Genomic DNA, 14,169 nt, shown 5'->3' on the forward strand with positions numbered 1-14,169 from the left:
TAAATTAAAATATTATTTTACAGTACTTAACCAGCTAAAGATCAGCTTGTAGATTACTGCAGAGATGGAGATGACATGCAAAAACGGAGAGCACATAACGAGCGTTATATTTTTGGAGGTGGGGGAAAGGACACGTGGTATAATGGGGTGACACATGTTTGGTAAGTGGGATGTACAAGCTTGCAGTTGCACGGTGAGTGTGTCCTTCGTAGCACGTGTTTGCAGGGTCAGCGTGGTGGCTCAAACAAGCAAGCAGTCCCAAAGCTTTTGGAGCTTCCCGTTGCTGGGCTATTTTGCTTGGGGGCCTGATTTGATTTGGATTAAAACGGTGGGTTGATTTATTACCCAAAAGACCAATAGAAGTTGGAAATTATTCATTTATGACTGAATTTTCCATGATTGGTGAATGATTTAATCGAAATTGATACACAGTTTGTAAATTCTTAGTATAGAAATGAACTAGTTGGGCGACAATTTTGTTATGTTGACGATGACAATTGACATGATACGAATATTAACTTAGGTTTGGTAATAATAATTAATGACATGATCGATGATTTATTTGTTTAGATTAATTTACAATATGGTTAAATATATTGTTAGCAATATTATCATAAAATAAAAGTGGAAGTTCCAAAAACACCTACCTCCTCCATTGTACGACAATATAAATCCTAAAATATGAAAAAGTAATTGATAAATATTTATCTAGTTTATCCAATATCTTAATCTACATAATTGATAGAGAAATTACAAGGTTTTTTTTTGTTAGACAAGAGACCCTTGTTCATCACATGAAATTTCTCACTTGTGTATTTTTTAATCCTTTTTTCCCCATAAATGAAGGGATTATAACTACACCTTGCTATCACAATGCAATCTCAAAAGAAAAAAATAATTGATATGGAGAATTTAATTATTTAAATATTAAATGGGCAATGGTCCATCAAATAACATTTTAATTTAAAAATTAAAGCATAACTAATATTTTCTTACTTGGCCCTTCCAACGGTTAATATATACCTAATATTAAAAGAGTTTAAGATTGCATGAATCATGCCAATAAATTCTTTAGAGCAATTATTATCTTTCACGAATTACAAAGCAACTTTTTTTTTTTTTGAATGAGAACTATATATGTTACATATCTTTGTCAATGCACTTCTAAATATTCATTCAAGGTCACCAAACAAAATTCAAATATGTATTGTCATTTTCTAAACTTTATGTATATAATCAAATAAGAGAACACAATTATGAAGTTAATGAAGTCTTTTAAATCAATAAAATGTAATGGAAACACAAAAGAGTATCTCAATTACATTAAAAAAAACCTACATAATAAAATTGAGTCTCGGACGCTCAATATGTTTTTTTTTATAAACAATAATTGATAAACCTTTTATTAATGGATCAATTCATGTGTTCAACAATCATTTTGTTTGATTTGATATCTTCTCAAATCACTTGATATCTAATATTGATAAGTTTATTATGACTTTCTCTCTTATTGTTCTTGGATGAAACACTATAATGGATTAATTTATTGTTATAAATTCTATTTCTCAATGACTTGAAAATTTTGTAAATAACTTTAACCCTTGAAATAGAATTCTTTAACGATTTAGCTTGTGATGTCACTTCAAAACATGATAAATACTCTGCTTCAGTAGTAGAAGTAGCAACCAAAGATTGTTTTGCACTTCTCTAAGAAATGACCAATCTAGCTAATAAAACAAATATAATGATGTCGACTTTATTAAGTCAAGGCAGCCAATAAAATTAGAATTTGAATATCCAATCACTTCTTAATAATCATGTTGTCTATATATAAGTTTTAATCCTTAGTTCCTTAAAGGTATCACAAGAATTTCTTTACAACTCTTTAATGTTCCAAACCTGGGTTACCTTAATATCTGCCAAATATTCAATCTACATATGCAATGTTAGGTCCTGTAAGGAATGTTCATTATTTATTTGTCTCTAAATAATATATTGGTGATAAGAGGTTAAATTATATTTAATGAAACATATTATTTCGAAATGAAAGGTTATTTTTTATGTGTATGTTTTCCTAAATTTACTTTTAATTGCCATAAGTATTTATAAAGTTAATTACAATACATATGCAATTTATGTTTTTAGTTTAATTCAATATCGATCATAAAAAATAAATTTTTTTATTAATTTAGATCATTCATGAAAGTTTCAACATCAATCCCTTTTAAAAAGAAACTTGTTGAATTGACTACTTTTTTTTTTTCAAAAAAAAAAAAATATACGTTGGACTCAAAGATAGTTAAACATTGAATTAGGCTTTTGCCCATTTATATTGACTAGTTTAAAACAGGTGTTGATAAAAAAAAAAAACCTTTGACTATTCCTTTGGATGTGTAAAACCGGCCCGACAATATCACTCATACTTAGTAAACTATCAATTAAATACCCATTTCTGATCAATCAAGATTAACCCACCATAATTATTCTGGATCACACAATCAATCAAGAAATTAGCACCATGGCTCCTCTTATGATTTGAATTAAAACCTTGCCTGGGACGACCTTGATCAGGGGGCATCTTGATACGTTTGAAATGCCCTATAATTAACAATAGTTCAACTTTATTTGATGTTGTCATTTTCGACATGTCAAAATGTGGCAATATATTCCATGAGGGACACTTTCTGCGCATATGATTAGAGAAGGTATTCCTTCTCCGCATCCTTCAAAGTAAAAAATTTAGAGAGAAGCCACCGCTACGAACAACTAGAAGATATTCTTATTCTCTCCATCAAATCTAAATCTGTACTACAATATCTTGGTGTATGAATTAATATAGTATCGCCCTCTTTCATTAATTATATAGCCGTTGTCAAACATGAAATGCGTATCAAGAAAAGCGTAGTTCTTTAATCCGCAATCTTGCAGCGCCGTGGCAACCACCGTGGCCATCATCATTGGTGAGTTGACAAAAGAAATACTCAAATAATTCAGTGCATGTGAGAAATAGAGGCACGATACAGAGAATATATATGTTGTATTAGCCACTTATAAAGCCCTTTTTTCAACAACTCCTTCATACATGCCAGCAGGAGGCAGTACTGCTGTCTGGGGGGTAAACATGAGCTTAATTATTGCTTAATCCCCCTTGACTGAGCTTAATTATTGCTTAATCCCCCTTGACTGAGCTTAATTATGCGTGCAGAAGTCTTGGAATTAAAGCATTCTCTTCTTCTTTCATGCAGAAAGCTCAAAAGCATGCCCAATAGATCCGGGTCATGATGCATTTTGTGGGGCTAAAGCTACTACACAAATTTTATCCGAAGATGGGTAACATGATTAATTAGTTGAGAAATCTTTAGATAGCTTAATTAAAATGCCTTCTTTTTCTTTATTTTTTGTTTAATATCCAATTCATTAATCTTTGCTCCTTTCTTAGGTTCTTTGAATGTTATCTTAGGAACAAAGAAATGTTCCGTAGCTTCGCTTCCAAACGTTAGAACTATATCTGATCATTTCTACCATCCAGCTCCCAAGAAAAAAATAAAATGTAGTGGCTTGGACTCGTGCCCTTGGAAGGATCATTGGGGTCAACGAACCTAGCTAATGAACTTGGAAAACACCAAAAAGAATCAATAAACTTGGAAAGTATTTTTTTTTTATACAATGTAAGTTTTCTTTAATCAGTTTATCATTTATTTCAATGATACTAACTAAATATTAATAATATTCTCCCTCAATTATTATAAAAAATACTTGGAAAGTTAAATTATATACAAGGATTAAATAGAAAATAAGATATTATAAGAAAGAGAGAGAGAGAATATTATATGTTTAAGAGATTGAGTTAAAAATTTTCAAAAATTCAAGGTTGGTTGGATCTCTAAGCAATGTTTAGTTATGTGGTGTACTTGGAATGAGATATAAGGTATGATCTCAAATATCTATATGTAATAGAAATGCATCAACTCATAGGGTGTTTAAGAATATAGTTTTGGTTATTTTTTAAAGTATTTTTGTTTGAATATATATCAAAATAATATTTTTTTTATTTTTTAAAAGCTGTTTTTAACATGAAAAAAATAAAATAAAAATAAAATTTTTTTAAAAGTATTTTTAAAACGTAAATACAAACATATTTTACTCTGTAATTTTGAGCGTTGAGATTGACGTTTCCTAGTACTGTTTGTGACAAAATAGAATGAGTATCGACCTTAGTTTATTATGAGAACTAAAGGCTATGCAGGGTAAAATGCTATACCTTTAGAAGTAGCTTTAATGTATCGTTTAGTTATTGTTTAGGGATAGAAGAGATATAGACAGTAAGGATACAATATTTTTAATTGTAGAAACAGAAACAATGGAATAAAAATAATTATATCAAACAATTTTGAAATGAGTTAATGTATTTTCAAAATACGAAGTACAAAAAAGATAAGTTTCCAAAAATAATATATATTTTTTTATTTTTAAATTATCCTTGTAAAAAACTTTTAATTCTAAAATTGTTTGACTAAGACATACAATGATAAAAAATAGTTTTTATTATAATTCTAAACCTCAAATTAAAGGTTGATACGGAGTAAGATCTCGATTACGAATTAAGAGAGTCAATTCAGGTTGACCTGAGTCAACATAAGAATAAAAAATATTATTATTATAGTTTTTTTAAAATTGATTTCGGGATCGACCCGTGGTAAAGCATGAGTCACGAGTCAAGTTGATCGTTGACTTTGGTCAACGCAAAGATAAAAGTAATAATTATTATAGTTTTAAAACCTGACATGGGGATCGACTTGGGACAAGACCTTGGTAATAGGTCGTGACCCTTGACCCGGGTTGACCGGATTAACCTGGATCAATGTAAGAATAAAAATAGTTATTATCATAGTTTTAAAATCTTACTCGAGGGCTCGAGACAATGCTCGAATCACTAGTTAAGAGGGTCAACCCAGGTCAATGTAAAGATAAAAGTGATTATTATTATAGTTTTAAAACCTGATTAAGGAGTCAACTCGAGGCAAGGCTTGAGCCACATGTCAAGATGGTCAATCCAGGTCAATGATAAAAATAGTTATTATCATAATTTTAAAACTCGACTCGGGGATCGACCCAAGGCAAGGACTGAGTCGTGGGTCAAGAGTGTTGACTCCAGTTCATCCGAGTCATTGTATGTATAAAAGTGATTAATTATTATTATAATTTTAAAACTCGATTTGATAACCGACCCAGGGTGAGGCCCAAGTCACGTATCGGAGGGTTAACCCAATTTATTTATTTAAAAAAAAAAAAAAGAATCAAAGCAACATTATTTTGATCAATTTTTTTAAAAGTTTTTGATCCATATTTTATCTTGGGTCATTATGATCTTTTAAAAAAAATAAAAAAATTCAATGAGTTTTTTACCATTTTTTATCCCAAATTGACCTGGATTTTGATCAAATTAGGTTGAATCAATCATTTGTTTTTTAAATTTTTTTCTTAAACCTGGAGTTGTCTAGGTTCAAGGTCAATATGTTATGAGATTTTATAGCTATAGTTGTAAATTAGATTGTTTAATATTTTATTATCTCTTATCTACTATGCTAAACAAACAAGATATAAAAACAATCAATACATCTTATATACTATTATCAAATATAATTTTATCTATCTTATTTTTTTTTTTATCTTATTTCATTTATCTTCATTCTTCACTATCTTCATCTTTTTCATATGAGAATAGCAACCTAACATTAGCCAGAGTGATCTCCTGAATACCACACTATCAAGTAAGCAGGGTGGCGTGTAAGCATAGGTCGACAGGCCATGGCCCCTCAAATTTTTCAAAATTACGTCAGTACTTGGATCTTAGGTATATTTTCATATTAGACTCTTGAAAATTATCATCAAACCCCCACCACTCCTCAAGAAATTTATAACATTCCTAAAGTAAAGTCTCTTGATATTTTTATCTTGCTTACCCCTCTCTTCACCTAACAATTCAATCCATCCTTCGCCAGCACTATCAAGAGCTTAATCCTAGACTGAAATTGTGGTGCAACAAAATTAAAAATGAAAACAAATATGAATTCCAATCGGTTGTTCATGAATTTGGATACATAAAATATAAATAATTTATTAAAAACTATATACATCAAGAAATTCTTTTTAGATAGTTAAGATAATAAATTCAACTTAGATAATGTTTGAAAAAGCAGTTAAAATCATATTTTTCAAAAAACTTTAATTCTTTTTATTAAAATTAATTTTTTATATATTTTCAGATCGTTTTAATGGGTTAATGTCAAAATTGATTATTTTTTAAATATTATTTTAATATATTTCCAAATAAAAAATACTTTTAACCACAATCACTACCACACTTCCAAATGTACACCAATATTATAATAGCAGACATTACTGTGTTTAGATTGCGGAGATGGACCCTTCTCCGGGTCTTGGTTGTTCCCTTAAAATGGCCCGTGGGTGGTCTCTAGGGAAGTCACTTCAATATTCTGTAGAGAAAATCTTTCGGAGAGGAAGTGTTGGATCATGAGTGATTGCTTGCCTTCCCCATATGCTTACGCGGGGTCGGCCATCACGGAGGGGTTTTGCCATTGATGAGGGCAGATTTTCCTCCCAGATTGACTAAGTGACTGTGCTATTACCATCTCATGATTAGCGATTGCTTAATCACAACTTGGTTTCATGATCACACTAAGTTAACTACGCACGCTTAACCAAGTGGTTTGTTTCACGTCATGTGGATCATTTGGTGTTTGACTCTCATTTTCCTTTTCAATGCATCGTTGTTAGGTGTGAGTAATTTCATTTTTGAGGAATGGAGATATCTCTACGTGATTTTTTATTATTATTAATGTAAATGGATTAGTTTATATGTATTTTAATTAATTTAATGCGTTTGAAATTAACATCCATATAATTTTTTAATAATTTTAAAAAAACTTAAACTTGTAATTATTAAAGAATAAATATAAAATCTGACTAATTGAGCTATCCTATAAAAATATTAAATTAATATTTTTCCAAATGTTCTCTTTATATTTGGTGTTTCTAAGGGGTTGAGGTTGCACTGTAGCTGCAATCATTTGGTGCTTCTAAAGAGGTTGAGATCGATTGCATTGCAGCCGCGATCTTGATCCCAAACAGATGCTAAATCATATGTATTCAAAATTAGTTAGGTTAGATGATTTGGAGACCCATATTATTAGCAAGAGTTAAGAAAATAAAGATACAGTAGATAATATATATTTTCAGCTCCAGAATGAACAGGGGGAAATAAGGATTTTTATAACTGTTATAATTCCAAATTTGTTGAGGGCATGTGTGGGAATGAAAGTGATAGAACGACGAAGACATCCCACCTGAGCAACTCACTTGGTGTCTCTCCCAAAACCCTACAACGAGGGGGATTAATAGATACACACACGTACACACAAGAAAGAAACAAATGGTGTGTGGGCACAGGCACAGACCCCGGCCCACTTGCTGTTAGGTTAGATTGTCCTATCTATGCCTCCCTGCAGCTGCCATGTTTCACCAGTTCCTTGCTTCTTTCTCACGTCTTTGAAGTTTTTGTTTCTGATTATATACATACATATATATCAGAGAAAGATTGATGATGGGTTTGATAGATTCTGAATCACTAACTGTTACAGTTTTCTTTTCTTTCCATATATTAAAGAACACAGCATTGAGTCCAGAAAAAGCCTTACTTTCCTTCCATTCTGACTTCCCTTCTGATCCTACAGTACATACATCACAATTCATATACACGATAAACTCTTTTCAATATTGGTTTTTGTCTGTGTGTACATTCCATAATAATTACTACATATTTTATGAATATAATTAATTATGGTGAAGAAATCAGGAGGGGGTCAGACACTAGATTTTGTTCACCAAAAATTCCAAGAAGGATAGAGGTAAGGTTTTGGTGATCTCGAGAAAGGTGGCTGTGGAGGCGATGAATTGGAGGACAAAAGTGATGACTTAATCTCTCCCTCACACCATGAAGCTGCCTGACCCAAATCCAGATCATACGATTGAGACAGAGAGAGGGGGGGACATTAATCTTTTTTATATATTTTCCCTGATGATTATGAATGTTACAGTGTTTATCTGTGTGCCTGCAACAGCGAAAGTAAGCAAGCATATAGTATGTCATCTAGAGCACATCAGTTTGTGTGTGTGTGTGTGTGAGAGAGAGAGAGGAGTCTGACAAAAAGTGAAGTTAGAAACAGAAGAGATGGACGTTTTACTGATCAAAGCTTTGTACTGCTACATATGAATGTATGAGAGAGAGAGAATGGAATGAAAAGCATTAGTCAGTCGAAGAAAATAAGGAAATTCATAGTCATCTCTCACTCTCTTCCACCACAAAAAACATATAAAATAAGTAATGAAAATTCCATTTGTTTCTCCACACTCATACATACATACATACATGTGTGTGTGATCAATAAAGTAACACTGTTTCTTTAGCTTCAAACTTTATGTATAGTAGAGGACAGATCAAAAACCGAATATGGAGACATGCCCAGCTTGTGCCTTAATTATTTCTTGGAAAAAAATAATTCAGAGCACTCTAGAGAGCATGCTGCTGGTCAGATCAATAATGACGTGCAATGTGAAACCCTAATAACTTCTATGATTTTATGGGTTTAATTTAGGGTTTTCTTTTTCTTAGACTGTTCTTTGGGATTTCTTTTTTCTATAAGAAATGGATGTTCTCATTCTTCATGCATGATTAAGCACACGATTGTATGTCTGTGTGTGTGTGTGTGTGTGTGTGTGTGTGTGAGAGAGAGAGAGAGAGAGAGAGAGAGAGAGCAGAGAGAGTAGGCTGCTAGGGCACTGTTAATATCTTTTAGCTTACAGGGGTATACTGTTTTGTCTACCAGTATAGGGGATGAGAACAGTCAATGGTGAAGCAAAAGCTGAAAGCCATTACATGGGAGAACGATCACTTTATGAAACGGATCCAATGAAACCAAAAAAAACTGTGAGTTACTGTTTTAGATATTTGAAATAGAAAAACCATAGAAACAAGAGGTGGGTGCCTTCACGAGCTGAAAAGGAGAAATATACTATAGAAATTAGAGTCCACACATATATTCACACGCCGTACCCTCCTTTGCTTCAGCTGGTAGCGAAACATGTACCTTCACACGCTGGAAATTGATTTTTTCAAAAGAAGCAGAAAAAGTTACAGCTGCTCATCAAACTCGACTTGTTCTGCTAAATGTTAACTGATCAGTTTGCATTATATATATGGAAAGTGCGATTACGCTTTAACATTTCTTCAGAACTGCTTCGTGTACTGTTGCGGGTCACCATTATGATAATATGTATAAAGGCCTCGATGAGATAAACATGAATCATAGTTATGCAAAAGAGAAACTTTGAGCAGTTAGGTGCAACTTTCTCCTTGAACAGCATAAAAACAAACACGTTTCTGTAGTTAGATGCAAGCCGGAGGATCAATTTGGACATCTTTTATACGTATGGGTGTTTTCGAAACCTATGGCTAAGAATTTGTTGAATAAAATTAGCAGAAAAAGTTAACTCAGTGGTCCACTGGAAAAACGCAGAAAGCTACAAGTAAGAATATTTAAGTGCAAAGGAGGACTAAGCCGTAGACTTAGGCTAGAGAATCCTCTTTAAACTTATTTAAGTTTGATATCATTTATTCTCAAACATAAACAATGACAGAGAAGTAGCAACTCCACATGCACACATGCCTAGAGTTGCACTAATGACTCAACAAAGGTTTCACACACACCATGCTCTACAGCCTTATTTAGGTCCCAAATAACCATGCTAAGACCACAAGCAGATTACTTAAGTTCTTGGTTTTAGCAGGCCTTGTGTATAATTAATTACCAAACCGACCGAATAAATTACTATGTAACAACTAGAAGAAGTACTTAATGAAGTATTCTAGCTAGAGAGTCCATGTGAGGCTAGCTAGCTAGAAACCTTATAATACCACACCAAGATGACTCCCTGCAGGCCATGCGCCCTCAAGGTAGCTATAAACCCTACCTGGGGTTTCTCTCTCTCAATTGATCACATGTTGCCTTCTCCTCCTCCTTCATTGGAATCCCCTGAAGGGTTATCATTCCAAGGAAGAGTATAAGGTATTGGCATGCCTGGAGCTTGATAGTAACCCCCTTCATTGCCCATCCTTCTATTATTATATTCAACCGGCCTTTGACGAGGAGCCATTGATTGAATTGAGCTTGCCCCTGGTGGTGCAGGCAATGCAGTTGGGATTTCATTGCAGGCATAGCGAATCAGATCAGCATTGGCAGAATCAAGTTCCTTCTGGAGCCTATGAACTTGTCTCTGGAGAAAGGAGATAGCACCAACACAGCCATAAACCGGGTCCCTTACTCTTGCCTCCGCTTCATATGCAAGGGAGTTCACTGCATCCTCTCTTTGGTGAGGGAGAAGCTCATTGAGGAGCTTGGTCACGTTGCTTGCTCCAAAGATCTTGTGAACATTGGCAAATTTTTGAGGTTCCTCTGGTGGGAAGTAAGGTGCAAAAATGCAGCCTGGCATGCATTTCCTCCTCAAGAACTTGCAGGCAGCACAGGGAGAGTTGTAAGAGCTGGATGAAGCCATTTCCTCTGCACAAGGAGAGTATACATAAACTCCATCAGGAATTTTTTGTGATTTTACATAATTGAAGCTCTTTGATCTTATTTTCCCACCTCCGATTTTCAGATTTATCTAGAATGTTATGTCAGGTATAATTTATTTGCAGCACTTTTTTCTTTTCATTTAGATGTTCTCTTTAATCTTTCCTCTCCTTTTCTTTCCTTGATTTCCCTCTTCAACTCACAAAGGACTTGTATACTAGGTTTAATATGAGGATTCTGTTAGGTCCGAAAATTAAGTAGAATCATCCTAAATTACTTTACCTAGGCTCTCGATCCTATCAAACTCAAATTCGAGAAAATCTCAAATTTATGTGTGTTTGTGTCTGTGCATCCCATCCCACATCTCACTTTCTCTCCATCTGGCAGACACAGAAATCCCTTGTTCTTCTCCCATAAAGAGAGGGAAGAAAACAAAATCTTTGATCTATGCATGCACAGCAACTGAAATCTGAGAATTTACTGACACTTCCCTTTCTTTGGTAACTATATATACTGAACTACCTCACACTCTTTTTCTTCTTCTTTTTTTCTCTTTCGGCCCCTTCTAATTATGCCTCCCTGCCTTTCTTTCTTTATTTCATTTTCTGTTTCATTCCTCCTATTGAAATTCTGAAAAAAAAAAAAAAAAACATTATTTCCTTCACCTCGCCCTCAAAACCACCAAAGCAGGCTTTCTGCGTCTCCTAATTTAAAATTTGGTTCAGAATTTGTCTTTTCTATTTAGATTTCCATGCCATTAACATTAACTCTCTTTCTTCTTCTTACTTCTTCACACATAATCCAGGCTGCTACTTAATTTAGAAGAATTCAGTTGCATGACCAATTTTAAAGCCATAATATCCTTGTGAAATTTTCTGAAAATGGGATCTGAATAGTGAATTCATCATAATTGTATATTCATGTCTTTTTTTAGATATAGTACATATGAACATAGCAAAGCCCTAAACCAGAGGCTTTAACCCAAAGCACTCTAGTATCTTTTAGCCTTTAGCTTTCCAAAAACATCAAAAACAGGAGAGAACTATTAGCATAGTGAAGGGTTAAAGGAGCTACAAATGCTTACCTGTTTGTGATCTAGCTAGGTTTCTTTGATCATGTGAATAAAAAGAGAAGTACCTTTCTTTTTTCCCCGTGGAGGAGCTAGATGTATGTTCTTTGTTCCCTCCCAAGATAAAGTACCTTATAGACAATGAAAGGGAGAAACAACACAGATTTATGGCAGGTGATCCCTCATAGAGCAAAACCCTAAGTACTGGCTGTTGAGAGAAAGAGAGGGAGAATGTAGGAAATTAAGTAAGAGGAAGAGAGCAAAGAACATTTAGTGAATGGAGAAGGAATGGAAGCAAAAGACAAAGGTGATAAATGAGAGGTACACTATAAAAGAAGGACTATGACCCTGCATCTAATAATAATATCGAGGATGTGGGGATGTCTCGCATTTTCGTTCCATCATATATCCCTTTCTCATGCACTACGGTAATACGTATTTTTATTATAAAAAGGAAGAACAATTGACAATCTAATCAAGAACATTAACAAATTAGATCCCTCCTTTTGCTGCAACATAAGGTGTTATTAGTAAAGTGGACAAGAATACTGATTGCGTATGGAAAAATAGATCAAACTAATAATCATAAATGTGATGACTTTAGGTTTTTTTCCTAAATTATTAGCCTGGAACGAGAAAGAACCTTCTGATTTTTTCTCTCATATCAGATCCACAAACAGTATATGTACAGGATTAACTATAATTACACAATTATGATTTATATCTCATTTGGATACCCTAATCCAAACCCTAATACAATAATGTTTTTTCTATAAATAATTTTTTTCTTTGTTTTAAGCCCCATTGTTCGTTGATAATTATATAAAACACCAATCCAAAAGGTATTAATAGTGTCTGAGAACCACTTACCGCAAAAGCTTAAAAGAAAATAAGAATAGTCGAATTTTAACTCAAATTAAACTACTTGGTTGATGAGATTTCGAATACAACATGAAAGCGAGCATTTTAGTGTTGACAAGGGACCTTTGCGACTCACTCGGGAGCTTATACACCGGGTGTTAGGTGAAGGCCTGAAATAGGATTTCAAGATTTAACACAGGCTTCTCGAGCTGCTATTCTTCTAGATTAATCATTCTTTTGTCTTCTTATAACACTCAGAATATATGAGACTAATGGAAGATGAACCCTAAAGTTTTTATAATCGCCACCCATTTTCATTTAAAAGATTTTAATTGGTGTGCCAATTGGGAATGAGCAATCCAAATGAAGATTTCCTAATATCAGATACTACTCCTGCAGAACTTGATCATATACCAGAATGGTAGCACCTATTATTGATGATATTATTATTGTGGTAAATATCTATATACTCGTATTTGTGTGAATGTTCCTCTTCACTGGGTAATTCTTTCACTATATATATATGCCCTAGCAAGGACTGGACAAGGAGTCTGTACATTTTATATACAGTTGGCTTGTCTTCGATCTCTATTCATATGTGTGAGCTACTTTGCAATGGGTTAACACAAAGAATCAACTGCTGAATAAGCAAAATGAGCGCCGTATATATGATTCTTTATATGCAGTACGGTGGAGTCCTGTAAAAAAAGTCCACAATCATCACTATCTACTTAGTTTTTATCCGTCCAGTCCCAACAAATTACCTTTTTAGCTCATACCACGCCAGTCAATAATTTACAGAATCTATCACAGTACGTTTCCATGTGATTAGCATTCAAACTGGTTGTAATTGATGAACATGGAAGCAAACCATATCCTCCGAGTTTTCTGTGTGTTCTTCATGAGAAAAACATCTAATTGAAGCTTACAGTTTTTGTCAACCAAGCCAGGCTTTGGAGAATTATGAAACCAGAGGGAGCATGGCAATGCTAACTGCAGTGACTGTAACGTTTTAAGATTGAAGATTTCTGCTTTTGAAAAAAACGGACTGTGACCACTTTTGTAATCCTCAATATCTAAATTACTTAAATATTTTAATTATTTAATCTATATATATATATATATGCTAGCTTCTACAGAGGGTGAGTTTTTTTATTTTAAAAAAATAACACATGCATTTTGATTTTTGTTTTTCAAATGAATCAAATGCAGTATTTCAATAAACAATGTCAAATACAAGACCAAAGTTTATATATGACACTTTTTTTTTTGGTTAAAGATTGCCCTTTGGAACTCACAAGAAGTAAAGTAAAAATGAGATATTATTCTTTCATGAAATGTTTTTAAAATTCAAGTGTGAAGGATTTGAAGTGTAACCGTCTTATACTAAATTTATTATGATTATTTTTTTTTATAATAACTGAGTGTATATATTAATTTTAAATAGTTATTTAGAAGATGACCTTGAATATATATATATATATATATTGAGATTATTAATGATTGTAGTAGGTATATGTAGATTCTACGCATAACCTTAACATAAGTCTTTTCAAAGTTTGTGCTGTGACTAGATCCCTCACAATACTA

General features: G+C 33.2%; 2 protein-coding genes across 3 annotated transcripts in view; both read right to left on the reverse strand.

Annotated features, from left to right (window-relative positions):
- Positions 1-14,169, reverse strand: part of LOC118057446 (histone deacetylase 6) — a 74,753-nt gene that overhangs the window by 32,898 nt on the left and 27,686 nt on the right. The gene's annotated exons all lie outside the window — the stretch shown is intronic.
- On the reverse strand, positions 9,616-12,078 carry LOC118057449 (protein LATERAL ORGAN BOUNDARIES). 2 transcript variants are annotated; one of them, XM_035070027.2, is made up of 2 exons: positions 11,734-12,078; positions 9,616-10,637 (listed from the first exon to the last, which is right to left on the reverse strand). In XM_035070027.2, exon 2 carries the CDS (start codon positions 10,630-10,632, stop codon positions 10,075-10,077), a length of 558 nt encoding a protein of 185 aa, XP_034925918.1. In that variant the 5' UTR covers positions 10,633-10,637; positions 11,734-12,078; the 3' UTR covers positions 9,616-10,074. The 2 variants fall into 2 exon arrangements, with proteins under 2 accessions (XP_034925918.1, XP_034925917.1); XM_035070026.2 differs by having other exon boundaries at positions 11,787-12,074.

This window comes from Populus alba, chromosome 15, assembly GCF_005239225.2.
Source record: "Populus alba chromosome 15, ASM523922v2, whole genome shotgun sequence".
NCBI lineage: Eukaryota > Viridiplantae > Streptophyta > Magnoliopsida > Malpighiales > Salicaceae > Populus > Populus alba.